The 27568-nt window shown below is 55.2% G+C and overlaps 10 protein-coding genes across 10 annotated transcripts; 6 read left to right on the forward strand and 4 right to left on the reverse strand.

Annotated features, from left to right (window-relative positions):
- Nucleotides 1-307: 307 nt before the first annotated feature.
- SPBR_07973 (uncharacterized protein) lies at nt 308-739 on the reverse strand (the record flags this gene model as incomplete). The annotated part of the gene is made up of 1 exon (XM_040766224.1): nt 308-739. One exon carries the CDS (start codon nt 737-739, stop codon nt 308-310), a length of 432 nt encoding a protein of 143 aa, XP_040616165.1.
- Nucleotides 740-4246: 3507 nt separating this feature from the next.
- SPBR_07370 (solute carrier family 25 (mitochondrial phosphate transporter), member 23/24/25/41) lies at nt 4247-5495 on the forward strand (the record flags this gene model as incomplete). Its single annotated transcript, XM_040765624.1, has 4 exons — nt 4247-4255; nt 4322-4654; nt 4753-5165; nt 5252-5495. The coding sequence occupies 4 exons, from the start codon at nt 4247-4249 to the stop codon at nt 5493-5495; spliced, it is 999 nt and encodes a 332-aa protein (XP_040616166.1).
- Nucleotides 5496-7242: 1747 nt separating this feature from the next.
- On the forward strand, nt 7243-8047 carry SPBR_07759 (large subunit ribosomal protein L18e; the record flags this gene model as incomplete). Its single annotated transcript, XM_040766013.1, has 3 exons — nt 7243-7261; nt 7405-7509; nt 7599-8047. The coding sequence occupies 3 exons, from the start codon at nt 7243-7245 to the stop codon at nt 8045-8047; spliced, it is 573 nt and encodes a 190-aa protein (XP_040616167.1).
- A 595-nt stretch (nt 8048-8642) lies between these two features.
- SPBR_07313 (21S rRNA (uridine2791-2'-O)-methyltransferase) lies at nt 8643-9974 on the reverse strand (the record flags this gene model as incomplete). Its single annotated transcript, XM_040765567.1, has 3 exons — nt 8643-8717; nt 8799-9596; nt 9693-9974. The coding sequence occupies 3 exons, from the start codon at nt 9972-9974 to the stop codon at nt 8643-8645; spliced, it is 1155 nt and encodes a 384-aa protein (XP_040616168.1).
- A 1572-nt stretch (nt 9975-11546) lies between these two features.
- On the forward strand, nt 11547-12641 carry SPBR_07508 (short chain dehydrogenase reductase; the record flags this gene model as incomplete). Its single annotated transcript, XM_040765762.1, has 1 exon — nt 11547-12641. The coding sequence occupies one exon, from the start codon at nt 11547-11549 to the stop codon at nt 12639-12641; it is 1095 nt and encodes a 364-aa protein (XP_040616169.1).
- A 403-nt stretch (nt 12642-13044) lies between these two features.
- Nucleotides 13045-15213, reverse strand: SPBR_06781 (viral a-type inclusion protein; the record flags this gene model as incomplete). Its single annotated transcript, XM_040765037.1, has 2 exons — nt 13045-15114; nt 15199-15213. The coding sequence occupies 2 exons, from the start codon at nt 15211-15213 to the stop codon at nt 13045-13047; spliced, it is 2085 nt and encodes a 694-aa protein (XP_040616170.1).
- An 875-nt stretch (nt 15214-16088) lies between these two features.
- On the forward strand, nt 16089-17224 carry SPBR_07467 (oligosaccharyltransferase complex subunit gamma; the record flags this gene model as incomplete). Its single annotated transcript, XM_040765721.1, has 3 exons — nt 16089-16540; nt 16620-16975; nt 17040-17224. The coding sequence occupies 3 exons, from the start codon at nt 16089-16091 to the stop codon at nt 17222-17224; spliced, it is 993 nt and encodes a 330-aa protein (XP_040616171.1).
- Nucleotides 17225-20472: 3248 nt separating this feature from the next.
- SPBR_07247 (exoglucanase 3 precursor) lies at nt 20473-21885 on the forward strand (the record flags this gene model as incomplete). Its single annotated transcript, XM_040765501.1, has 3 exons — nt 20473-20744; nt 20843-21015; nt 21140-21885. The coding sequence occupies 3 exons, from the start codon at nt 20473-20475 to the stop codon at nt 21883-21885; spliced, it is 1191 nt and encodes a 396-aa protein (XP_040616172.1).
- Nucleotides 21886-22566: 681 nt separating this feature from the next.
- SPBR_07846 (cytidine deaminase) lies at nt 22567-23251 on the reverse strand (the record flags this gene model as incomplete). The annotated part of the gene is made up of 3 exons (XM_040766100.1): nt 22567-22611; nt 22673-22754; nt 22833-23251. The coding sequence occupies 3 exons, from the start codon at nt 23249-23251 to the stop codon at nt 22567-22569; spliced, it is 546 nt and encodes a 181-aa protein (XP_040616173.1).
- Nucleotides 23252-24822: 1571 nt separating this feature from the next.
- On the forward strand, nt 24823-27312 carry SPBR_06663 (elmo ced-12 family protein; the record flags this gene model as incomplete). Its single annotated transcript, XM_040764919.1, has 1 exon — nt 24823-27312. The coding sequence occupies one exon, from the start codon at nt 24823-24825 to the stop codon at nt 27310-27312; it is 2490 nt and encodes an 829-aa protein (XP_040616174.1).
- Nucleotides 27313-27568: the final 256 nt, after the last annotated feature.

The following is a 27568-nucleotide window of genomic DNA, read 5'->3' on the forward strand; positions in this document are numbered from 1 at the left end:
TCGTAAATAGAAATATATCGTTCCCCGATTAGAGAAATACACATTTGTGGATATTTGATTTGCAGGTTGCTCGGACCACTGTCTAAGTGGACGTTATGTTACTGTTATTTTTGAGGAGCCAGTATGCCAGTTTGACTGGAGCTCATATTAGTGTCGTCACTGTTATGTTCTTCCCGTCCAGAAGTTTCTAGGTTTTGCTACCCTGACAGCCTGAGCCCTCTAGCTAGCCGTGCCCCACCGCCCCACCCCTCCCCAGCGTTGCATCCATCCCATCTGTATTTCGTACAGAATAAATAGTTCCCCCTTCTTAGTCCTCATGTTTAAGTCCCTCTCCGTATTTATTAAGAGCATCGATCAACGCCCTCTCTCGTCGAATGATGTCGGCCGTCAGCTTCTTGAGATCATCCACCTGGATTTCTGACAGCTTGGAGGTCAACTTCAAGGTGGCGACCGCAATCTGCTCGAGATCCTGGATAGACCCAGTCTCGATGGAGCGCTGCACCAGGACGCCATCGTCTGCCAGGGCCAGATCTGCGTCGGTGAACTCGACGCCGCGACGGCGCACGTATGCCTTGACCATAGACTCCTCCTTCTTGTAGTAGCTAACCAGCTCGTTGACTTTCTCGCTGGCGACACTGGTGTCGCGCTCCTTGCCCAGACTTCTGATTCTATCAGCGGGGACAAATCCCTTTGTGACGATATCAGGGTCAAGCCTTAAAGGTTGCGTCGGGTTGGGCATAGTGAAGGTTGGACTTTTTTTGATGCTGCGTAGTGTGTTATAATGGAAAAGGCGAGGGAATGTAAGAGGAGACGAGAAGTTGCGACTGTGCGTGTGTGTGGGAAGAAAGAGAGAGAGAGAGAGAAAAGTTGGAGGATGCGACCGTTATTTGTATATTTTGGGCGCCCCCTCGTCGGATACTGTGATTTGCTGGTCCTCCATAGCTGCCAGAATAAAGTCAATAGGAATAGCTCGTGGGGGTATAGTAGGGAAAGCAGGAGTACGCTGTTCGACACAACCCATAAGACGCTGTCTAGGCTCTGATTCGTGTCGTGTGTTGACAGTCTATGGCTGCGAGAGTACGGCTGGGTCTTAGATTGTTACGTTAAAGATAAAGAGATAAACACGGGAGGGGCGTAGATGTTCATTGAAACGAGTGACTGTCAGGCAGCTGACAGGGGTAGGGCACCAGAGAAGTCACAAAGACAAGGCTCGTTGGAGAGGTTGGACTAACAGGAACGCGGTATGAAACCTTATACGGAACCATTATACAGGAATGAGGTTAAAGTGTCAACTTTGTACGATGTCATCGTAAACCTTCTACGGGTATGAGGTTCGATAGATATATAAGACTAAGGCTTCCTCCTCTCACTAGATAGGAGACTGAGTCGTTTCTGATTGTTTGACATATAAACCTATATAAACGTATATCCCTATGCCCTTATTTTATATAATCGCCGACCCTTATTTATACGTGAGTTGGTAGGATGTTCAACCCACTAATAAGCTAGTTTATCGGATTAGATAAGCGGGCTTGGGAGGATGGAAAAGGCAAAAGCACAGAAGAAAGAAGCAAGCACCTTTACACCAAGAAAATCAGAGGCAGGTTAGTAGGACTTCCGTTAGGCAAGTGAGATGATGTGAAAAAAATCGACAAAACGATAAGAAGTTAATGTACCTACATGGTAAAACTGTTCGGCCGGAATCGAAACCGGGCCCGGCGTCTGTCGATAACAACAGATGGTACCACCACCTCCTCAAAGTGATGTACTTCAACCAGCTACGTCTCCAAAGTCTTCGTGGCCTCGCACTACTGCTAGGGAAGGATACCCCGACCTGTTTTCTAAACTTCTCCTCGAGGCTTTCACCCTCGTATAAGGACGCTTGTAGAGACAAGAATAGTACGTGTTCTTGCAGTTTTTGTCTCCTCTAACAAGTCAGAGAGACTTTTGTGGCACCTCCCAAAGCCACCACGACACTTTGTTCCAGAGCCATGGAGCGACAACGTATTTCACAGGTTGAGAAAGCCATTTGACAGTCAGGGATTGGCTGTCCGGGAAGTCACAGGCCGCGGCAATAGGTCGCTGAGAAAAATAGTCTGAGCCGCTGAGATTGGTCTCCCACATCGCAGCGTGACCAGTTGTCTTCTGCCTGTTTGATCATTTAGCGCCCTGGCCAACCCAACAGGACGCTTTATTTCCATTATGCCGAGTCTCACCCTGTTGTAAGATGCAGTTGATCTGAGTTCGCCCTGCTTTCACGATTTCGTGTTTGCCGCCCTATTGGAACGCTTTGGAAGCACATGTCCTCTGTAGTGTGCGGCGCAGGATATGCGGGAGGTCACATTTGAAAGTGGCATATGTCTTGGCCGGCTGGTCTGAGACATGATCTCAGGGCCCAACGCCTCTGGGGCGCACTCTTTTCCCTTACTTGGATCGATGACGGCTGACTGTGAGTACCGAAGCAACCCGTGCGTAGTCCCGTACAGAGCACTCACCAAAGGTGCCAAGAATGCCATCTGAAGAGGGACTCGGCTATCAGCCTCGTCTATGAGCGTATCCACTTTTCTGCCGCACTGCCCATGTCACTTCGGCTTTCAGTTGCGAATTCGACCTCAAGAAACAAAGCGCAGCGAGCGTGCGTATGTTTGCCTGTCACTTCTTTGCTTGTCCCTTCTTCGCACGACATTTGACCATTTCCTCATGCCGGCGCTTGTAGACTCCTGCTCCGTATTCGTGCTGTGCTTTGCACAGCCAGATTGCCGTTTTCAGCGACGTATTACGCCCCAGGCTCCCTCAGTCCAACTCGGAGACGAGCTAGGCCTGGCCTGGGCCACTGCTACGTCTGGGAGACAGTTCAGCTGGCGTCTTGCCAAACGACCAAGTCCCCAATTCATCTTGGCCGTCTGCTCTCTTGGCTGCCAAGGGTTCCTCGAGGAGTCCTCAAGTGTTTTCCCTTTTTGGCCCTCCTCGCATCTGGCTTCATTTTCATTCTGGAATTTCCTTCGTTCCCCCCTGCTTGACGCGGCCGTTGTGGGATTTGTTGTCGACACTGACGAAAGAGTCATCAGACTCCCAACAAGACACTGATAAATAAGCGCACGGCCTGGGCATTACCAAAGTACATCCCGTTGCTCCTTCCCATTTCTCTCCAACAGCAAACACCGGTACCTTCCTTGGATTTTCAAGACGCAGGGAAAGAGCGACAGTCGGCAGGACACAGCTTCCTTCCTTCCAGTTTTTACCATTTCTCTCAAACCCGGAATCGATTTCGACAACACTCTTTTCTTCTTTCGATCTATCCGTCTTATCACGGTCGTCTACCTCATCTATTCCCTCGCCGTGTTCCGACACACATCATCTGTGCCCCTGTGCCCCTGTGCCCCTGCTCGCCGACCCTTCGATTTGATGGAGAGTCTTCTGCAGTCTTTTGTCAAAGAATCTGCGCGAACAGACAAATATCGTTACATTCCCACCCATTTATCGTTTACCACTTTTGCCTCAACTTTCCTTCACAACGGGCCGTCGTTCGTTTTCGTCCTTCTTTTGTTCGGCTATCGACCACTGTCCAGCGCCTGCACCCGGTCGTTTCCTTGCTTCCGCCATCCGAACTAAGCCGCTTCCAATGCAGCCTTGCTCAATGCAACCCACTTTGGCGCCCCGGCTTTTGAAACCCGTTTCCTGGCACCCTCGACCCTCATCGTGACCTCGAGCGCAAAACAGCCAACGGAAGCTCTTTGCAAATCAATTTCATGTTCAATCAGCCTCCTCTCTGTCCTCGCAGCCTCTTGACCTTGACACGCGAGCTGTCACACGCGCGCGACCGGCAAGCCCGTCGACTACGTCCCTTCGAAGCCAACCTAGCTCCCCTTCCTCCGCAAAATCGCCTTTTCGGGTTAAGCATTTCCTTGCTAAAATTTCCCCCTTCCCGACCCTGCGCGCACCCTGCAAGACACCTGCAACCTCGTGCATATCTGCCTGTGCCCTGCGCAATCCGACAAGACAACCCTTTTCCGACGCGACCACGATCGACCACGATCGACCCAAACACAGCCGCCGCATCGACGACCACACAGCATTCACACAGCCCGTGTGTCGCTTCGTACTGCTGGGGAGCGAGGCAAACGCGAGCGAAGCTTTTGAGGGCGTTTTGCCACGTCAATTGGCCTGTTTGCGGAGGGTGACTTTTTTGCCGGGGCAATCCTGCCCGTTTCTTTTTCTGCCGTTCCGAGACATACAGACATACACAATGGCGACTGTACGTCCACCCTCGCCCCGACTTTTCCTCCCCTCCGCTGGCCCTCTGCTAATACGCTACGCCTAGGATGACTTAATAAAACGGAAACCGGTCGTGGGGACCGACATCCTCGCCCAGAGTCGCCTCTTCTTCTCCGACCCCGTCGTCGCGGCCTTTTGCGGCGGTGGCGTCGCTGGAGCCGTCTCCCGCACAGTCGTGTCACCCCTCGAGCGCCTCAAGATCCTGTTCCAGATCCAGAGCGTGGGCCGCACGGAATACCAGATGCCCGTGGGCCAGGCGCTCAAGAAGATGTGGGTGGAGGAGGGCTGGCGCGGGTTCATGCGCGGCAACGGCACCAACTGCATCCGCATTGTGCCCTACTCGGCCGTGCAGTTTGGCAGCTACAACTTCTACAAGACGGTACGTAGGTGCGCGGCCAAGGCGTCGGCGGTCTTGCCTTCTTATCAGTCACGCTCCATTTCCCATGGACGGGCGTTCTAACATGTTCTCCATTGTAGCACTTGTTCGAGTCGTATCCCGGCGCCGACCTGACATCATTAGCGCGCCTCACATGCGGTGGCATTGCCGGCATCACATCCGTCGTCTTCACATACCCTCTCGACATTGTGCGGACACGCCTTTCGATCCAGACAGCCTCCTTTGCAGGCCTGGGCAACCGGGCAGGACAGATGCCCGGCATGTGGGCCACACTCGTGCTGATGTACAAGAACGAAGGCGGTTTCAAGGCGCTGTACCGCGGCATTATCCCGACCGTGGCCGGCGTGGCACCATACGTCGGCCTCAACTTTATGACGTACGAAGCGGTCCGGCAATACTTTACAAAAGACGGCGAGAAGAACCCGACGGCCGTACGGAAACTCGCGGCAGGTGCCATCTCTGGCGCCGTAGCGCAAACCTGCACATATCCTTTGTACGTCTAGACGTAGAGCCCCGAGCCATTGACACACACCATGTACGAGCCTTTGGCTTGCTAACCTTTCCTCCCAACGTTCTTAGTGACGTCCTGCGACGCCGGTTCCAGATCAACACAATGTCGGGCATGGGCTACCAGTACAAGTCATTAACGGACGCCATCCGTGTGATTGTTGCGCAAGAAGGCATCAGGGGCCTGTACAAGGGCATCGTCCCGAATCTGCTCAAGGTGACGCCGAGCATGGCGTCCAGCTGGCTGAGCTTCGAAATGTCGCGCGACTTCCTCCTGGGGCTGCGTGCTGAACAGGACGAGGAAGCTGTCTTATAACCAAGTATATATTCTTGAGTGGTTGTTGGATGCATATTCTTTTTTTACGTCTCTCACTCTTGCTTTTTTTTCTTTTTTTTTCTTTGATTTATCATTGAGAGACAGCGCGAGAGCATCATTTCCAAATTATGTCTAGACGCTAGACCTTAGATGTCCGTCACGATTCTTTCTTTCCCTGCCCCGTCCCAATGGCCTACCTTTCCGCTATAGGGGTATCGAGATATTGGTCGTCAGCACAACAAGCTATCAGGATACTCATCAAGTAGTTTTGAGGAAGCAGTCATAGGACCGGGACTTTGTATAGATTTCACTGCATTGGGAGGGACTGGTTTACTTTCCTTTTGCGTTTTGGATAGACTGGGCTCTGGAACTGGTTTGCATGGAGGCAGCGCCTGTACTTTGTTTTACTTGAGAATTCTTATTTACAACCATCTACGGAATCTGACACTGGGAAACACGAGCTGCGAACACGAACACATGTTCCTTATGTCATCTGAAGTATGGTCAGGCAAGTCACCAAAAGATACTCGCTTTGTCATTTATTACATAAGAATCTACAGTAGCGCCTTTCATTGGGGCACCAATCAGCAACAAGACACAATACCCTAATTGCCGCTCTTCACCGCCCACCCACTAACTCGTACTACAAGCACTTGAGAACGAAACGAGGAAAGACGGAGGAAAAAAGGGAAAGAGCAGTCCACTTTTCAGTTTCCGCTTTTGCTGTTGGCCCAGATTTTGCTAATAATTTTTTTGCACCAGTCCCCTCTCTTTTCCGTGTGGCCTATCTCTTTTTTCCTTCTCCCTGCCCCAACCATCACGACACTCTTTTGTCAACCAACTTTTTTCATCTCGACATTTTGCGGGTTACCTGGGGTTCATTTTACACAAAATCTCTTCCGAGAGTCAGCTTTTACGATGGGTACGTGAGAGAGCAAGCTCTTGCGTCCTTTGCTTCCGACTGGACGCTTTTTCTCTGTCCTTTGCAAAAGGGACGAGAGACGGCGGACAGTGGGCGGTAACAAGGCAAAAAAGACTTCTTTTTCCTTTTCAAGTGTGCGAGTGGGAGGGATGACAACGACATCTGTGGCCATTGGGAACGACAACGAGACGAGGACAAGAGACTCTCCGCGCCCATTTTCCATCGAGACGAGACCCGAGAGACCCGACACGAGAGAATGGAGAGAGCGAGGTTGCGTCGAAGCCAGACATCAAGCAGCGCCGCACACACGGGGCAATTGCCGCCAGGAGACGGACGGGGGGCCCGATGCGGAAGCATCTGTGGCGATGGGTCTTGATCTTGATTCTCTCGTCTCGCCCGTAAAACGACGAGACGGGATGCAAAAGAGACGAGCGATGCTGCCATCATGCTAAACATGGGCATTTTCTGTGGCTTGCTACCCGTTTGTGCTGTGCTACCTGATCTTCGACCGACCTGCTCTTGAGGACATCTCTGCCGAACGGTAATCGACGTCTCGTCCTGCTTGTGGAAGTTTCTTTGTCCCGTCTGTTCCGACCTTTTGGCTGCTTTTGTTCGGCTCCCTCCTGCGAACTCTTGGCGGCTGGGTTTGCGGCGTCTTGACGTGTTCGACTTGGAGATGAGGATTGTTTCGGGTCTTCGCTTTTGCGGGCATCTTTCTTGATCTGCTCTCGCTCCGGAATGGCTTCTCTTGGCTCCCCCTCTTGTAAAACAGAGGGCGGACAAAGTGGCTTGAGAGGGAATTGAGACAGTCGAAAACAGCCCGTCATGCGACTGCACGGAAACAGTCTTTGTTATATCTCCTTGCCGAACTTGTCTGGGACTGCTTGCTCCGGCCTGCCGTCCTCAAAATCTCGTTTTTTGTTTTGAGCATACCAAGAACCAAAGGGCTGACTGGGAGGAATTTCTTTTTTCTTTTTCTTTTTGTAGGTATCGATCTCAAGCACCACCACGTGCGCAACTCGCACCGTGCCGCTCCCAAGAGCGACAACGTCTACCTGAAGTTGCTCGTGAAGCTCTACCGCTTCCTGGCCCGTGAGTTCACTCCCCCTCCCAACCACACTGTCTACAATCGTGGCGCTGTTGAAATGTATTGTTCCACCGACTGACCGACCACCGTCTAGGCCGTACCGATGCGTCCTTCAACAAGGTCATCCTGCGCCGCCTGTTTATGTCGCGCATCAACCGCCCTCCTGTCTCGCTGTCGCGCATCGCTGCCAACACCCGCAACGGTGACAGCGCCAAGAAGACCGTTGTCGTTGTCGGTACCGTCACCGACGACAACCGCCTGCTGACCGTCCCCAAGGTCCAGGTCGCTGCCCTGCGCTTTACCGCCACGGCCCGCGCCCGCCTGACCGCCGCCGGCGGCCGTGCCCTCACCCTGGACCAGCTTGCGCTGGAGAAGCCCACGGGTGCCAACACCCTCCTCCTGCGCGGCCCCAAGAAGGCCCGTGAGGCCGTCAAGCACTTTGGCTTCGGCCCCCACAAGCACAAGAAGCCGTACGTGGCCTCCAAGGGCCGCAAGTTCGAGCGTGCCCGTGGTCGCAGACGGTCTCGCGGCTTCAAGGTCTAAATGGACAAGGAAGAACAAAAAGGGAAAATGCACTTTTGTCTGGTGTTTTCTTTTCTGTTATTTTTTTTGTCTTGTCTATTTGGACTTTGTTGCATGTCGGGTGGTACGGTGCTCTCGTCTTTTGTTAGCTTGTGTGTTCCATGTGCTTTCCCTCCTTCGCGTGAGAGAACATATGGGACGCAAGCCGTGCAAAATTTCCAGCGTCATGAAAAAAAAAAAAAAAGTTGGAAGGATGAGAGTGCCATCGGGCGGGAAGGAGAAAAATAAAATAAAAAGCCTTTGTCCTTTTCGAAAAACGGATTGTTTGTGATTCCTATTCCAGGCTCAATGGTTTTCGGGCGCCAAGGGAAGGCAGAGGGGCCAGGGTGTTTCTTCATATTACCTTTCCGCAGAAACGTTTCTTCTATTTACGAAATGCCAAAAAAATTGAATACAGATCCAGGTGCCATAATATGGAGGTGAACATAGTAAAGCCAAACATATATTAATGTGGTATATGGTATTGGAACGCCTCTATCCCATCTATCCGTCGTTTATGATCATATGTCGTGGTGCATGTTGTCGTTGTCCTTCTCATTGTGATATGGGATGTGGCCTACGGATCTTTAATGTCGTCCCATGTGACGTCCTTTTTCCTCCTCAGGGCCACGAAGAAAGACTCTTTTGATTCCTACAGTCGATCCGTGTTAGCAAGTAAGCCCGCATTGGAGAAAACCAGACAGGGGTCGTGCGCGATCCCCGGCCCACTCACACTTCTCGAGGACTCGGGCTTCTCCCGGACGACTTTGGCAAACATCTTCTTGAGGCGGTTCTCGAGAGCCTTGTCTTCGCCGCCCTGGTAGAACTTGCAGACAAAGTGGCCTCCGGGGCGCAAGGTGTCGCTGGCAAACTCGAGGGCGGCATGGCAGAGGTCCATGCTGCCGGCGTGGTCGCGGAAGGCGTTGCCGCTCGTGTTCATCATCCTGTGGTACGGGTTACTCAGCGTGTTCAGCCAAAAGCCATATGTTTGGGGCCAGGGCTCTGACATGTCACTCAGGACCACGTCGACCATGCGGCCAGAACGGGTGGTTGCCGGTGTTTCCGGAATTGGAGACGCTGCGCCATCGGACGAGGCAGACGCGGAAGAGGAGGCCGATGCCCGCCGTTCCATCTCAATGTAGCTGGGGCGGTCCACCACGACATCGGTCGCAGTCGGCTCCTCTTGGACGGCAGCCGATGTCGAAGGCGGGCTGTCGTGCCTCTCACGATTCTCATTCGCACAGTCGGCCTCCGTGTCGGCGTCAGCGTCGGTCTCGGCATCTGCATCTGCTGCATCTGCTGCAGCCGCTGTGCTTGCTGGCGACTGCAGCGTCTTTTGCATGTTCGGCTGCATCGGCGTCCGGGCCAGAAAGTCTTTGACCATCTGCCGCACGGTCGGCGCCAGAAAGTTGCCCTGGATCGTCGACACGCCGCGTGGCGGCTGGGCCGGGATCAGGTCGATGCCGAGCACGCGGCCGGCGGGTTTGGTGCGTTCCACGGCGACCTGCGACCAGCTTCCTGGAGCATATCCCTATACAAATGACAAATTACAAATTAGCAGACTCTAGCAGCTGGCACGGCAGGCAACGAGCCCCGTCCTCTCGACGCCACGTCCCTGGCGACCTACCAAGTCCACAACCGTCTGGCCTGGTTTGAACAGACGGTACCTCGAGTCCATTTCCAGCAACTTGAAGGCGGCCCTGCTTTTCAGCCCGCGCACCTTGGCCTCACGCGCATACTGGTCCTTGCCCTGGCGGGCCTTCCAGCGGGTGTTGCTGGCTGCTGGTGCCGCGGTTGTCGCAGAGAATGGACGGCATGAACATTGTTGCCAGACGCGCGACAGTGCATTCCTTGTGCTACTAGCCGTGACTGCAGTCGTGGTTGTTGCAAATATGGATGTTGTTGACATGTTACTTATTGCTGTGTCAGCAACGGCCCTTGCCGAGCGGTCGAGGCTCCGCAGGTTCACCGGCATTGGGTGCAGATGGGCAAGTGGGCGCAATATGCAGAGGTGGCTGCGATTGTGAAGACTTGTGGCGTCACGGGTGTCGCTGAACATGCATGGTCGTGATATGCTGTCGTGTGCATTAGAAAAGACGTGACCTTGATTTTTTGCGGTTGCCAGACACGCTTGGCACTAGTAGCGGCTGTTGGGCGGTGTGGTCCACTGGGCAGGTACACACCTTCCTCTGCCAAATCTCACACATGCGCCTATGCAATGAGGCTCTTCACCGTCCCCAGAATCGCGAATAATCAGACGGAACTTGCCTGCTGCTTATGGCCAGATGAAAGACAATGCATTTTGATCTATTTCTAGAGCTTTCTTGAGCTTTCTTGAGCTAGAAAAGGAGAGAGAAATCAGGATTATATAATTCACATGTCTTCCAATGACCTGTTTTACACTGAAGATGCCGCTCTTGCCGTCTTCCAAGATCAATGCTACCTTCGGGGACAAACAATGCTCCATATCCTTCTAGAACACACAGTTACTGCAGATGACAAGGCGATGGCCTCACACATATAAGTCGTCGACTGATGGATTTGCGCTGTTTTGCCAGCCGAGGCTACAGGCTGGTTTAGACCCAGTTAGGGACGGAAGGTGCGTCTATATTTGTCCGCCCCGACGGAGTGTTGTGCTGGTGGGCTGGAAAGAACGACCATCCCATTGCCACCAAAGCAAGTTTTGTCCAGAGTACCTTCGCTCCTTCCGTGAACCTCTGCAGCAATCCCAGCCAATGCAGTGCAGTCTTTTCTTTCCAGCCCCTTTTCGTAAATCCTTTCTCCTTTCTCCGTACCTCTCACAACAAATGCAACAGAACTCACAACCTCCATTAGCATGTGCTTGTGATGCGGTTAGCCAAGCAAGGTACCACGCCCAAGTCGGAGCTAGAACAACCAGCCAGATCTTGTTGATCACGATACGTCCGTTGGGTTCGGGCCAAGTACCATGGCTGTCGTTTTTTCTTCTTTGTCTTCTTATTTCGGGTTTTCTATTCTTCTACTTCTATTTTGTGAACGTGGTTCTTATTCGATGTCGACCGGTTTCACTGTGTTTCCACCCCCGTTGCAGAGTGTGTCGAGGTTCAAGTGCAAAAACAAGTTGGCAAACGGAGTCGGCCAGGTGCAACTACTGCCGATGGCGTCCGCGGCGAGTCTGTTGGCCGAATCGGCCCTGACGTCAACCATTGGTCGTTTATGTTTGAGTAGTCTGTGTATAACCTATTGTTCTTTTGACCAGGCAGATGCAGACTGTGTCGCATGGGCGAGGTTTTCGATATAAAAGCACCGTCGGGGCTGTCTTTGCACAACTGGGAAAGAGTATCGCATCATCACCATCACAACTTTATCGCAACAACGGCCTTTTAGACATCTCGACAACCACAGAGTCAAAGTCTATCGACCACACAGTTGACGCACTTGCAATCTTGCGACCGGTTCACTCTCCCGTTTCGTCTCGAATACGAGACACACAATCGCCAAAATGGCTTCCATAGGATTCCTCCGGCCGTCCATGATCGCGCAGAATGTCATGATCCCGGCACCCAAATTCACAGAAAAAAACCTGAAAAATCTCGCCGGGAAAGTGTACTTGATTACTGGCGCCAATGCCGGCGTCGGCAAGGAGCTCACACGCATCCTCTACGCCCAGAATGCCACCGTCTTCATGGCCTGCCGCTCGCAGGCAAAGTGCGAAAAGGCCATGGAGGACGTCAAGGCTGCCACGCCGTCGTCCACGGGGGCTCTGCACTTTGTCCAGATCGACCTCGGCGACCTGCGCACCATCAAGCCCGCCGTAGAGTCGTTTCTCGCCAGGGCCAAGCGCCTGGACGTGCTCTTCAACAACGCCGGTGTGATGCTGCCCCCCAGCGAAACGACGACCACCGTCCAGGGGTTTGATCTGCAGCTCGGCACCAACACCGTGGCGCCATTTTTGCTCACGCAGCTCCTGACTCCGATCCTCCAAGCCACGGCCAAGGACGAGACGGCAGCCGGCAACCCCGCGGGTGTGCGCGTTGTCTGGGTTGCGTCCATGGCTGCCGAGCTGTACTCGGGCAAGAACGGCGTCGACATGGCCAACCTGCCCATGGGCAGCAAAACCTACGCCCGCCCCATCTCCGACCCGATGGAGCGGTACGGCAACAGCAAGGCCGGCTCCTACCTGCACAGCGTCGAGTACGCGCGCCGCCACAAGGCCGACGGCATCATCTCCGTGGCCGCCAACCCGGGCAACCTGGACTCGGACCTGTACCGCTCCATCGGGGGCCGCCACGAGGACAAGCCTCAGCAACAGGAGCAAGAGGTCGGTCTCAGTTGGTACCAGCGTGCGGCCATGAAGTACTTCCGCACCCAGATGCTGCACCCGCCCGTCTTCGGCGCCTACACGGAGCTGTTTGCTGGCTTGTCGCCCGACGTGACGCTGGACAAGTCTGGCGCGTGGATCGGGCCTTGGGGCCGCTTCTTTGGCATTCGCGGCGACATTGCAAGCTACGGCAAGCCCAAGTCCGAGTGCGGTGGCAAGGGAGGTGCAGAGGCGTTTTGGGACTGGACCGCCGGTCACGTCAAGGAGTTTGCTTGATTGTGTGGTTTTAGTAGGTGATTCACTTGCTCTTTTTTTAAAATTTCTTTTCTCATTTGCTCCGTTATTTTTCAAGTTTGTGTCCTTGCTTTGCTTCTTTGGATATCCTCATACAAACGTTAGTAGTCACATTTTCATTTCTTTTGTATCATTTGGACGCATCGATGAACTTGCATCTTTCGATTCAATAATGGAAGACTGCTGCTCATCCTCATACCTTCATCGTACAAGCTTATCCATCTCGACCCGGTTGTCCCAACGAAATATAACAGAAAGCCGTCCCAAACGCCGTCCCGATGCAATGAAAACAAACCATCATGGTACCGTATATCTTCCCTTTGCACAGAAACACCAAAACATCAAAACATCACAAGATCAAAAGATCAAAACATCGTCCACGCGTCTACGCGAGGAAACTAGCATTCACGCCACGACGGTCACGCTTCAGCGGTGAGAAGCTCCCGCCACCAACACCACCAAACGCATTCCGCATGCCACCCAGCATCGTCCGCTTGCCGGCGCCTGCTGCTGTGGTCCGTCCTGCGCCAAGATTCTTCACAACCCGCTTCACACCGCCCCCGCCTGCCGGAGCAGCCGCAGACGCCGCCGAGGCTGCCGGCTTCATTGGCCGTGCCAACGCACCATCCCCGCCCATGCCGTCGTCGTCGTCGTCGTCAAACACCGTCTTGCTACCGGCACCCAGAATCTTGCGCTTCTTCTTCTTGGGCTCTGCCTCGGACGTTGCTTTGGCCACAATGGGCGCGGCACTCTTCTTCACCTTCATTGTGACACCGCCGGCTGCGCTCGTTGCCAGCGGTGGTCGGTTCTCCTGCTCGACTGCAACCGGCTCATCGGCAACGGCTTCCTTTGCCTTGACGACCTCGGCGGGGGCTTTGGTGAACGCAGGCTCGTCGGCAGCAACAGGTTTGCTCTCGGCTGCAGCTGGCTGCACCTTCATATTCTTCTTCGAGAGGGGCGCATCGCCCAAGACCTTGTCCTTGGGTGGCCGGCCGCGCCGCTTGGCGCCGGCCACGACGTTCTGTGCTACGGCCTTGACCGTCGGGGGAACAGACGAGGACTCGCTAATGTCGACCGAAGACAGCGTGGCGCTCGCAGACACACGCCGGCCCATGATGGAGTCTTCCGGCAGCTCGCTGGCTTCACCGGGAAGCGTCGACTCGGTCATCATGGACTCGACTGCAGATACTGACTTGTCGGCGGCGGACTTGTCATCTGCAGACGTCTCGGCGTCCGACGCCTTTGGTTTGTCTGCTGCTTCTGGGGCAGCACCGGCAGCGGCCACATCGGCAGATTCGTCCATCGGGTTACTCGTCTTGTTGAGGAAGGGCGTGATGGAAAAGGTCGACTTTTGCACGACAGCAGCGTCGAAGCCCCTCTTCTTAAGCGGGCGTTTCGTGCGGCCTTCGTCTCCGATGCCAGGCGTCTGCAGCAGCGATTCGGGGCCGCTGGGCTCGTCTGCCCGGCGCTTCTTCTGGCCCTTTGTCTGCACCTTGGTCGTTGTCGTGCCGGGCAACGTCGCCGCAGACTTGGTCTTCTTGATGCCCTCTTTGACCGTGGCCGCTGCTGCAATATGTGCTGCTGGTTTGTCGTGAGCAGCCGCCAGTTCGGCACGCGCGCTCTTGAGCTCCTCTCGCACCTCTCGTAACTTGGACTTGAGGTCGCCGACGCGTAGCTCAAACACATCAATCTGCCCGCGCGCCTCGGCCAACTCCGTCTCCAGAGCCTTTTTCGCACGCAGACTCTCGCGCTTCTCGTCTTCGACAGCCTTGGTTATCTTGTCCCTGTCGGTGCTACGGGCCTCCTCCTGCTCCCGTTGCATCTTTTCCCGGGCCCGCTTCTCGTTCAAGAGCTTCTTCTCCAGGTCTTGAATCTGCCGCCGCAAGTCTTCTTCGGCTTCATTGTTGTCGCTTTCCGTCTGCTGGCGTTGTGCCGCAGCGGCGGCGGCGCGCTGCGCAGCGCGCTTCTCGTTTGCGAGTTCCACCTCGACCGCGTTGAGTTGCCGCTCGAGCGCCAGCTTCTCGGACAGCACATCCTTTTGGTGTGCCAGCTGCGACTGCAGGTGCTCGATCTCGGGCTTGAGCACGGCCAGTTCGCGGGACAACGCTAGCTTTTCTGTGAGAACCTTTGTCGAATCGTTTGTGGCGCTGCTGAGGGACAGCAGCTCTGTCCGGAGCGCCGTGTGCTCGCGGGCCTGTGCTCGCAATTGGTCGTCCTGCTCGTGACATTTGTTGTTGAGGTTGTCGAGCTGGCGCTGCGCTTCGTCGTACTGGGTAGTGAGCGAGGCTACACGGTCGCCGAGCGACGACACCTGGTCCTTCAGCCGGCCGTTCTCTTCCTGCAGCAAGACCACCTGCAGCCGGTGCCGCCGCACGTCGTCGTCTTTGACTATGAGGCCCTCCTGGTGCCGGGCTTCGAGATATTTGAGGCCGAGGTCGTGGCTCGTCGCGGATCTCTGCAGACAGTCAGCTATCGCGTTCTCGCACCTATCCGTCGTCTACCGTGTCCCAAACGCCCCCAGTCGAGAAAGCAACCGTACCTTGTCGATGTCCATGGCTGTCGATGTCGGTTTCGCGTCGATGGCGCGGTAAAGGTAGTGAAAGAACGTGATGAAGGCAGCAGTCGACACGAAAGAGAAGGAAATGAAGAAGGGTGAAAAAAGAATACAGCCCCCGATAAAAAATGCCCAATGGCTCGACTAGATGACACCCAATACCAAACTCTGATCGATAAGAAGAGATCTGACGTCGAAATATTGAAGAGGCAAATTGCGTCCACAGCAACGGAGTAGAGAGGGAGAGAGAGACAAGGCAGAAACAGAAAGGACAGAGAGGTGGACAGGCGTGCCTTCAGGGTGGGCCAATGTTTTGGTCGGGTGGGACTGTTTACTTTCTGACTAAAAGGGCTAGCGTTTTGTATTATGTCAGCTTTGTGCCACACGCCACAGTTCGCTTGCCAAGGATGACGCAGGGGAAAGAGCACCGGATCGGCGCTAAGATGGTCCGCAGCCGAGAAAACAGCTTGTAGGGAGCGTGGGGCAGCTTCCCAGCCAATCAGAGGCTACAGACAGCTAAAGGTGTACGTGGTTACAGGGCCGCGTTTGCTGCAGGAAGGAGCACGTTGGCGTATTCCAGGGAAAGCACCAAGTTGGGAAAGAACAGCTGCGCATTTGGGTTTCGAGACACGACGGCCATTGAGCATCGACAACTGACCTTTTGTTCTTTTTGTCGTCAGCAGCCGTCTCTCCTCATCCGACGTCGACGACCCACCATTGAGGCGTACATCAATCGCCGGGAGCTTGTTACGGACGCTCTCTGAATCGAGTTGCATTCGGTTGCCTCTCCTTTACTCGACCGCCTTCGGCCTTGGCCTTTCGTTCGATTCCGTTTTTCTTTGCCTTTCAATCTCAACACACCTCCAACCGCGACGATGCGCTGGCTTTCGCTTCTCGCGTCTTCGCTGCTGTGCACGGGCGGCCTGGCCGCCAAGAAGGCCGCCGGCGATACCTTCCAGCAGTTCCACGCCAAGCAGCTCTCGTCGGCTCCGGTCAAAATCGAGGACACCGCCTACCAGAAGCTTGTGGGCGGCACGCCGCGTGACTACAGCACAGCAGTGCTGCTGACGGCCATGGATGCGCGCTACGGCTGCCAGCTGTGCCACGAGTTCCAGCCCGAGTATGACCTGTTGGCCCGTAGTTGGACCAAGGGCGACAAGGCGGGCGAGTCTCGCTTGGTGTTTACGACGCTCGACTTCAGCGACGGCCGCGATACCTTTGTGTCGCTCGGTCTGCAGACGGCGCCCGTCCTTCTCTTCTTCCCGCCCACGGCCGGCCCGCACGCCGTCTCCTCTCCGGAGCCCCTGCGCTACGACTTTACAAACGGGTAGGTGGAGACAAACGGATACGTCGAGACGAGGAGAAGAATGAGATGAGAAAATTAAAATAAATACTGACGTGTACAGTGCCGGCTCCGCTGAGGTGGTTCACCACTGGATCTCCCGCCACCTGCCCGACCGCCCGCACCCGGCGATCAAGCGCCCGATCAACTGGTTTGCGTGGCTCACGAGCATCACGATGCTGCTGGGCTCGGCCACCGCTCTGTTTGTGGCGTGGCCGTACGTGCTGCCGGTGATCCAAAACCGCAACATTTGGGCGGCCATTAGCCTGATTTCCATCCTGCTCTTTACCTCGGGCCACATGTTCAACCACATCCGTAAGGTTCCGTATGTGGCGGGTGATGGCCGCGGCGGTATCAGCTACTTTGCCGGGGGCTTCCAGAACCAGTTTGGTATGGAGACGCAGCTCATTGCTGCCATGTGTACGTGTCCCAAAAAAAAATTCATCCAAGAAAACAATGTCGCGACTGTCTAACACACGTATAGATGGCATTCTTTCGTTTGCCGCCATCTCCCTGGCCGTCAAGGTTCCGAGAATAGCCGACGAGAAGATGCAGCAGGTGGCGGCGCTCATTTGGGGCGCAGTCATCTTCCTCATGTACAGCTTCCTGCTGAGCGTGTTCCGCATGAAGAACGGAGGCTACCCGTTCTCGCTTCCGCCGTTCATGTAAGAACATGTTGGAGCATGTTGGAATCTGTCCGGGGCAGGTGGTACACACAGTTTTGAGAGTAAGGTTCCAAGATTATAAAAGTCACGGATGTGGTTGAGTTGAGTCCGGTCTTTAGCGAGAGAAGAATGAGACGTCGCCAAACACACTACCACAGGAGACGGAAAAGTAAGCCGAGAGGAGTGTCAAGAAGGGTAAAAGACGGACGCAAGCGGTTTACAAACGTCGATCGATTTGGCCATTTCGGCCGTCTGGTGGCCGTTGTGAGGGCTGCCGTGATTTGATGTTCATTTGATTCTGTCATGTTTTATTTCTTTGTTTTTTTTTATTTCTATTTTCATCAAATGGGGCGAACCTGTCTTTCTAGTTTTCACTTGTTTTACCACGGCCATATGATGCTCTTCTTGTTCACATAGAACATATACGACGTACCATCCTCGTCCACGCCATGTCTGCATCACAAGAACGTTCGGAATGTCTCCCGAATACCTGAAACGATCCGACATTGCCGAATTGGGAGGGTAGGACACTTCTTCCGTACTGCAAGGCCGATGCAACGCCACGGAGGACCTGGTTGATATGGCCAGCCACAAGACAACAGGCCGAACCAGGCAGGGAACTTGCCATAATCAAACGGATGCTACAGTACGTAGTAGATCATCATCGATCGTCACCTTGGCGGGCCTAGACGACGACTCGGCATCCGTCAATTTCGCAAGACCGCCAAGTATATGAGGCTCTAGTTGGCACTGTGACGCAGACGGCTATTCGGATACCATTAACGAGAGGTAAAGCGAGGCCCCGTCTCGCCAAGTTCTAGACAAGACTGTATGTGTTTTGCGAGCTGTGTCTCCTTTGATACGTGGAGAGATGCTCGGCGCCCAGTCGAAGAGAGGCATGCAGATGGCCAAGAAGGCTTCACTTTTGAGACTCGCTTAAGCCGTAGCAACGGGAGGATAGAAGTACACGAATAGCGGCTCGCTGCGCGTCGGTTCATCCAAAGAAATAGAGTTGTTTGAAGTTTATGTTTTGGTCTTTTTTTATTTTTATTTTTTTATTTTTATTTTTTCTCTCTCCCTCTCTGTTCCTTCCTTTATGCACCGCACCTTCCCTGCCTTCACTATACCCCATTCATTGCGCCTTCCCTGTCCGTCGAGTTCCCTCTTTCCCCTTTTGGACCGGGACTTCCAGAAGCCTTTCCACCTTTTCGGCCACCGCTACCAACGCTTCTTTTGCCGGTAGTGTCTCCTGCGAGTCGACATACGGTCGCGTTTGCCGGCTGAGTCGTAATTACGTCGTATTATTTTTGTCGCATGCCGGTTGCAACTGCCAGGGGCTTGTTTAGCCGGGCCGGTTGAGCCTAACCACAGCCACGGCAGACTGGTAAATAGGGAAGGAGGGAGAGAGTCAAGGCCAGGGAAGGCGCGAAGGAGACACCGCACGACTAAAGAGGGAAGAATATGCGAATTAAATGTGAATATAAGAAAATAACGAAAATAAACAAATTAGAAGTAAAACAAATAAGAAAAGGAAACAAAACGAAGCAGTTCAGCTGTGCTGGATGAAAAAAGGCGCATTCTGCCGCACTGGTCTTCGACTGTGTCCTTTGTACAGGCTAAACATGCTGCCTGTGAAAAAGCCATTAAAGGCGCACCGGTTTTATTCAATGAAAATTGCGAGTTTTATATCAGGTGCTCGAATAATACGTGTGAACAAAAGGCACAGAGCAGAATGAGTAAGAAGGACTGGTGGAGCGCTTGGGACTGTTTATGGTTTTATTAATAGCTGGAATATGATCTGGAGACGTAAATAAGACATCATAAAATGTATTTTATGTGGGATTTGTTTTCATTTGTTTCATAAAAGAAGACAAAAAAAAATGAAAGAACAAAGAGAAGAACAGATCAACAGATCAACAGATCACAGAAAACACCCCCAAAGACATTTACTTTGTACACTCTTCTAACCGGAACATAACAACCAGAACCTCATACGCCATTTGCGCCCATGGTCCATGTCGTCCACTTCGTCCGTTTCTCTTATTGTCCGCCTCCCTCGTTTGTATTTATGTCTCCACAGTCTTGCCTTGGCAACACTATCTCCCACTCCTTGTCACTCCATATCGATATAAAAATGAAAGCACCCAATTAAACGAGTATTGCCAGGCACGACCACGTATTCGGCTGCTTTGCCCTCGTCTGCCCTCGTCTGCCCTCGTCGCCCTCGTCGTCCTCCTCCCCCTTCGTCTATTTTCTGTCCCCTCTGTCTTGGCAACGGTCGTTATGAATTTACAGCATCCTGCAAGGGCCCGCTGGAAGAATTAATGTACCCCCGTGGTATATGTCGTCGTCGAGTGTCCGCAGATGGAACGCCAGGAACAGGTCTCTTGGAGCAGCCCAGAGCCGGCCCGTCGTCCTGCTGGTCCTGGACTTCTCATATGGAAGAACTGGTACCTCGTTCCAGTCCCATGCCCCTCTCCACGTCTCTCCACACGTCTCTCCACGGTCCTCTCCACGTCGATCCCTCTCAATCGCTTGTCCCTCGACTTGCTTCGATGGAGTGTGTGTCCCAATCACGGCACCTCTTCGACGCCCCGCATTTTGGCCAATATGCTCACCCTACCATCCCGTCGCCGTCGACTTTGATTGCTCTCGTCCGTCTTGGTCTCCTCTTTGGCCGTGCATCCCGCCATATATGCCTATATGCCTCCCAATGTACGTTGCCGCATCGACCGAGAGCAGAGCATGTCTTCGGAAGCCCACGACCGAGTACGTCTGCGTGCCCCCCTGTGAGCACATTTGGCAGCTCTCACAGCGCGGGCCTCGCTTCCTGATTGCTGGTTGAAAGGGACCGAGATCGAGACGTGACGGGAAAAACGGGAACCGCGCATCCAGAATGGTCCGTCCACTTTCGAGCAATAGGCGGGCTGTCTGGTTCAATCTCGCCGAGAACAGTCGGTCGCCTGTCCCTTCTCGTCCCCACGGGGCACACTCTATCCTTGGTCGTTGTGGCTGCCCCCCTTCCCTCCTCCTCTTCTCCCACGAATAGACATGGACCGTCTCGTCCTGTATAAAGACTTTGAGCCCCGGCCACTCTCGAGCGTCCTGTTTTCTTTCTTTCTTTTTGTCCCTTTCCCCTTTTGTTCCTCACACCTCGATCAACTCAGCCAGTTGACTCCCTGTGCCAGTATCTTCGTTTGATTCCTTCTCTCCAGTACCCCCCAAAGGACGATCGTCTCCAACTTTGTCAACATGAAGTTCCAGTACTCTGCCCTGCTGGCGCTCGCCGCGTCGGCGTACGCCGCTCCCCCGACCCAGTCTGTCAAGGAGGTCGCTCGCCAGGCTTCGGCCGGCTGCGCGTCTGCCGTGACCCTGGACGCCAGCACCAACCCCTTCAAGAAGTACACGCTGCACGCCAACACGTTCTACCGCAAGGAGGTCGAGGCTGCCGTCGCCGCCATCACCGACACCAGCCTGGCCGCATCGGCCGCCAAGGTTGCCGACGTCGGTAGCTTCCTGTGGATGTAAGTTGGGTTTGTCGAGGATTCGTTGTGTCGCACATCAACCAGCCTGCTGTGGTTCGTGAGCGTCGTAGTTGCGAGCACCCGCTAACCCGAACCAGTGACTCCATTGCGAACATCGCCAAGGTCGAGCCCGCCATTGCCGATGTGCCCTGCGACCACATCCTGGGTCTGGTCATCTACGACCTGCCGGGCCGTGATTGCGCCGCCAAGGCCTCTAACGGTGAACTCAAGGTCGGCGAGGTCGACAAGTACAAGTCCGACTACATTGACCGTAAGCACTCTCTTTGCCGATCCCCATGCTTGGTTTCTGTCGTTTTCGTTTCGATTTCGATTTCAATTTCGTCGTCGTCGTCATCGTCGTCGTCGTCGTCGTCCCTGCTGACACTCCCTCGCAGCCATCGTCAAGATCCTCAAGGCGCACCCCAACACCGCCTTTGCCCTGCTCATCGAGCCTGACTCGCTGCCCAACCTGGTCACGAACTCGGACCTGGACACCTGCAAGAAGAGCGCCGACGGCTACGAGACCGGCGTCGCCTACGCCCTCAAGAGCCTCAACCTGCCCAACGTCGTCATGTACATTGACGCCGGCCACGGCGGCTGGCTCGGCTGGGATGCCAACCTGAAGCCCGGTGCCCAGGGCCTTGCCAAGGTCTACAAGGCCGCCGGCAGCCCCAAGCAGGTCCGTGGTTTCTCCACCAACACGGCCGGCTGGAACGCCTGGGACCAGAGCCCCGGCGAGTTCTCGACCGCCTCGGACGCCAAGTACAACAAGTGCCAGAACGAGAAGACCTACGTCGACACCTTTGCCCCTCTGCTCAAGTCTGCCGGCATGCCCAACCATGCCATCATCGATACTGGCCGCAACGCCGTCACTGGTCTGCGCAAGGAGTGGGGTGACTGGTGCAACGTCAACGGCGCCGGCTTCGGTGTCCGCCCCACCGCTGACACGGGTGACGAGCTGGCCGATGCGTTCGTGTGGATCAAGCCCGGCGGCGAGTCCGACGGCACCAGCGACAGCAGCGCCACTCGCTACGACTCCTTCTGCGGCAAGGACGATGCCTACAAGCCGTCCCCCGAGGCCGGTACCTGGAACCAGGCCTACTTCGAGGCGCTGCTCAAGAACGCCAAACCGGCGTTCTAAGCGTGTCGACAAGGAGCGAAGGCGGATGCCCAGGCTGAAGGTTGTGAGGCAATCTGTGGCTCGTACGCTTTGAATAGAGACACAGCGTTGTTTTGCGTGAGCGGGGTCGGTCGGAAGTGAAAAGGGTATAAGAACACCGTTGCCAAAACAGGGCAACAAGCAGAGTAGACTCCTCCGCTCTCGCCAGGCAACGAGCACATAATAATGACCCAAAAAAAATAAATCAAACATAACCAAAAAAGAAAAGCAAAGCAAAAACTGTTATTTCCAAAAAAAGTAAAAAAAGTGGTAGAGTATACAATCTCCTTTTTTTCTTTTTGTGTTTCGAATGACACGACAAAATGTAACAAAAAAGTGACCCAGGCCCAGACCCCGGTCTGCTTTCTCTGCAAACACGGCAGACATATTACCTTAGATATCGCGTATTTGCACTTGTGTGAAATCTGCATCCGGGGTACTCTGGGTGATAAAGTCTCTGTGCAGTCCGTGGTTATGGCATTCTTGATATTGATCCAAAATGAAGCGACGGAACCGACGGCTGGTATGTAGCGGTAGTCGTTGACTGGGCGTGCAGACGAATAGGAACGAGAAAAGACCGAGGCCAATAATTGTCTTCGTTAGGGATCAGACAGGCCTCACTTGGAGTAGCATAACACCCAAGTTGACAAAGACATGCCTCGATTACCGAGGACCAAGCGCGTCGGGACCAAACGACAGGGGAAGCAGCTGCACGGGGTTAGTAAGATGGCACTCGTATTGCACACGCGTGACTGATTGGACCGCATACCGTCTCCAGCTTGACGCCAATGTACTGGCCGTCCTTGGCGAACATGAGCACCGGCAGATCCAGACCGCAGAATTCACGGATGCTGTTGTGTTAGATACCTCAGATGTCTTTACCCTCCTGTTGCATCGTGCGACATCAAATTCAGATCCAGAGGACTCACAACTGTCGGCACATGCCGCATGGCGAGCACGGCATACCGGCTGCTGCGGCTGGTGCCATCACTGCAATCGCCTTGAAGTCGCGGTGGCCTTCGAACACGGCTCGGCCCAGAGCCACACGCTCCGCGCACGTTCCTACGGGGTACGAAACGTTCTCGACATTGGCGCCGAGAATAAACCGACTGTGGCCATTGCCGCCTGAACCGGGCAGACCTTCAGCGGCATCAGGGCCTTGGACGCCGTACTTTGTCATGACAGCGGCCCCGACGGGGAAGTTGCTGTACGGGCAATAGGCGCTTTCAGCAGCCGATACGCTGTAGCGATGCAGCTCGCGGAACTCTTCGACCGTGATGCCAAGCTGGCGGCACGTGGACTCGACCTGCGCGATGTCCGCAGTGGAGTGGACAGCAATGGTCGCCATGGTGTCTGGTTGCGGCGTGGGTGAGGCGACGAAATGAAGTAGATTGCAAAGTCTGAATGACTCAAACTTTTACAACGGCCAGGTCAAGGTGTGAAGTGGAGCAAAACGGCGTCCGGTGTGGTTCACTGCGGCTCCTGACGGTCTTATATGCCCCAACGTTGGACGTTGGACGTGGGACGTGGGACGTGGGACGAGCTGCTGAATGACGCCGCAGTGCCACCGACTTTGACTTGAGGGATCGCGTTGTTTATGGCAGTCTTTCGATCTCGGAAGCCAAAGTGTGGGCGAGATCGAGAATGAAAGGGCCGACGAACTGGTGACTGCGTCTGACGTTTATCGAATGTTATTTTTGCGTCGAAATATCCACTTTGTCCGAAATTCCGCATCCCCTCCTTGGTTTCGTTAAGGTTTAGGGCGCGGTGGAAACGGACGCCGGCTTATTGTCCAGTGCACTATTCGCCACCAGGCGCAGTTGTGCGATGTTGCGTCCCCCCTGAGCCCCGCCTGTACTTATTACTTCGTGGGCAACGATCGTCCTTATCGGCAGACCGCTCGCCTTTGTCAATCAAAGAGTCTCTTTCCAGGCCAGTGCAACGAGTGTGCCACTGGGCCGCACCTGGCCACAGCACATTGGTTCGACCGTGCGAGGCAGATGGGCAGGACGCAACATGGAAAAGGCACGGGGACCAAACAGTCCACCGATCGTTGTCGCGCTCCGAAAGTGACTGTGTAAAAGGATGCTTTCGGCCTGTCTTTTCACAGTTAGTTCGAACTGAATGATAAGAGCCACGGGACACAGCATCGGGGCGAAGGGCAACATTCCTTTGTGCTTCCTGTACTTATCATCGTTACACCAGGCGCGTGCTCACCTGCCCCTAACGAATTGTGCAGGTCGACGCTTGTGGGGTGAGCGCTTCTGCAGAATATCGTCTTTGTTGATGTCAGGAGAGAAAACAGGCGGCCAAATTGCTTCACTGGGATGTTTCCCTATCATTGCCCCGTATTTTTGCGTGCACCTGCCTGTTGGCGTTCGATTCCCAAAACAGTAGCTGCGACCAAGACACTTACACCGTTGCAGCAACTGCGACCCAAACTGCCCATCGTAGCTTCCTTGAGTATCTACAGCGTGGGTCAACAAAGCCCCTCGAGCCATGATTGGCTAGCGCCTTCCCGACTGGATCATTTGGCTTGGGCAGGTCCGTGCACCACCTTCCATTCGGCAATGCTACCCCTGACTTTTGCTTCAGTCCACGCGGCGAGGCAAGTACTCCGTATGAATAAAAAATACACACATACACACTACGAACAAGAACGACGACGCAACGACGGTAGCTGAGCGGACGACGACAGCGAGGTGATCAGCAAGATCGGAAGACGACGATATATACACGAGGCGCGTAATACGGACCGCCTGGCCCCAGGGGCCGCTTTTGAGCGACGCTGCAAGTGTCCTTGTCCTCTGCAATTGACTTGCGCCGACAAGACGACGACGACGACGACGACGCGTGTCGAGATACGAAAATACGACCCTTTTTACGTTCCTAATACAACACAGCACATAGACATCTGCTATGGACCAGGCGGACATACCTGCGCTGCTTTCGCGGCTGGCAAGCGACGAGGATGCCGCGCGCAAGATGGCCGTCTTCAAGCTGCAATCGTCCATCAACGACCCGGCTTTTGCGGACGTCTTCATATCCTCGGGTGGTCTCATCATCCTGCGCCGCCTCATCATGGCCACCGGCGGCAACACACTCGCATACTCGCTGCAGTCGCTCAGCCGGTTGCTCGAGGTCGACATGGGCTGGGATATTTTCGAGGGCCCGGCGGCCAGCGACCTGGTGGAGCGTGTGGTCGAGCTGATTGTCACGAACCCGCTCGTCAACATTCTGCGGGGCGCCATGAGCATCCTGGTGGCTCTTGTCAGCCACAGTCAGTCGTCCACGGCGCGTGGCATCGGTGTCGGGATTGGTGCAGGCTCTGCCTCGGCTGCTCTGCGCACGAGTCCGCCCGCCAGCTTTGGGTTCCGGGCCCTCAAGCCGGCTGTTGCTGTCTACCCGCAGTTCTTTGAGCTCGTCATCCAGCAGCTGCAGTCGGCCGACCACGCCCTCTGTGCCAACGCGCTCATGCTTGTCAACGCGCTCATCCGCGATGCTGTGTCCAGCGACCCCGCGTCTGTGGCAACAGCCACAGCGGCAGCGGCAGCAGGGCCAACAACAACAGCAGCGGCGGCGGCCGCGGCGCCAGCCGCGACAACCCCAGCGACACCGGGCCCGTCTCCGGCAGCAAACGGAGTCACGAGCCCCAAGTTGGGGAGTGGTGGCGGTGGTGGTGGTGGTGGAGGTGGTGCAGGCGCAGCAAGCGAAGACTGGTCCAAGCTGATCAAGCGGCTGCAGGACCTGGGCCTGATCAAGGCCGTCTATAACCTGATGCAAAGCTCGGCGCTGCAGGACCTCGCACACCCGCTGTTGGAGTTCCAGTCACTCACCAAAGTGCTTCTGCGGAAATGGAAGGAGGTGCGGATCGACCTCGAGCGACCCGAGCACCGGCGTGCACTCAAGGGCCTTCACCTGGCGAGCGCCCCCGACCGGCACCACGCGGGTGCCAATGGAGCCTCCGGTGCAGCAGCAGACACAAAGGGCAGCCGGCGACACAACCCGGAGAAATGGCGGCGGCTGGGCTTCGAGACAGAGAGCCCGGCGTCCGAGTTTGATACGAGCGGCTTTCTCGGCATGATGGATCTGACCGACTATGTGCGCAAGAACGAAGACGGCTTCCAGAAGCTGCTGCTGGAGCAGTCGGCGTGGCCGTTGAGTGGGCGCTGCCCCGTGGCGCGCGCGAGTCTGGCGGTGACCATGACGCTGTACGAGCATTTCGAGGTCGACCGGTCAGACGTCGAGGACCTGAGCAAAGACCTGCAGGGCTACTACCAGAGCTTGGACGGCGCAGGCGTCGACAGCAAGGATGCCGATCGGATCTTCCGTCCACTGCTGCTGCAGTGGTCGCGCCTGCACACGGCGGGCCTGCAGGCATTCTTCCGGCTGTGGAAGGCGACCGGCGCCGAGCGTGACGATTTCGAAAAGGTGGCCGAGCTGGTGCGCATCCTGATTGAGCAGGTTGTCGGCCAAGCCGGGCGCACCAAGGACGTGGCTGAGGTCGAGGAGGAGCTGCAGGAGCACGACTGCGGGCGGCTTCGCGAGCTGCAGATGGGCCTCTTGGAGCTTTCGTTCGAGGACCAGTGGGGCACGCACCTCTTCCAGGTGCGGGACGAGCTGCGCATGGAGGCGCTGCAGTTTGTCAAGGAGCAGCGCATCCGCTGTCTGCTGCAGGGCTCGTGGTTTGCGCGGCCGGTGCCGAAGCGCGACCGTGAGCACCTGCACCAGCAGTCTCTCTCGCAGAGCGGTGGGATCCAGTCGCCGCCGCAGACGGGCCACGCACAGAAGCGGCGGCTGTACGAGCCCAAGGCCTGGCGTTTCGCCAAACTGTCGCACAACCGGCGGTACCTGCACTACGCCGACTTCCCGCTGCAGACGCCGCAGGACCCGGGCCTGGATGCCTTGACCGAGAAGATCGACCTCAGCACCATCAGTTCGGTGGTGTCCAATGTGTCCGCGACAAACGAGGACGGCGTCAGCGAGATTGGCAGTGGCGGTGCGCTGTCCGGCGCGCGGTCCACGACGACCAAGATTACAGTCTATGCGTTTGAGAGCCCCGACGAAGCGGCCAAGGCGGGCAACAGCAGCAATGGCGCGAACGGCGCGGCGGCGGACAACAGCAACGCGGACGCGTCTGGCGCCGCGACGCGCGAAGTGGCCATCCTGACACTGCACCCAGTCAACCACTCGCTGGCGTCGGAGTGGCTCGACGGCCTGTTGATGCTGCTGAACCAGGCGCCCATCACGGCCGAGACGAATAAGCTGGTGTCGCTTGTCAGCGACTATGGACTCAAGATCCGGCTGCTCAACGTGCGGCAAGAGGCTGCCTATGCAGGGCCACCACCCGGCGCCGGTGCTGTGCCGAGCCGCGAGGGTCTCAACGACGACTACTTTTACGAGATTTGACATTTGACAGGGGACAGGAAACACCTGTTGCGCACAGTGGAAGCGCATTGATTGGTTTTGGTAGAGCCGTTTTGTCGGTTCTTTTATGTCGTCTTTTGTCGTCCGTTTAATTTCTTCTGCTTTTTTTTCTACCGCTTCTTCATCTCATGTGAAGCTTTGTCTTATAGCTTGCATTCTTCTGCATGTATTTGCTCTTTTTTGACTATTTGGCCATGAAATATACCCCTGTTTGGCCGAGCATTATTATTTCTAATGT

This window comes from Sporothrix brasiliensis (assembly GCF_000820605.1).
Source record: "Sporothrix brasiliensis 5110 chromosome Unknown Cont20, whole genome shotgun sequence".
In the NCBI taxonomy this organism is placed as follows: domain Eukaryota; kingdom Fungi; phylum Ascomycota; class Sordariomycetes; order Ophiostomatales; family Ophiostomataceae; genus Sporothrix; species Sporothrix brasiliensis.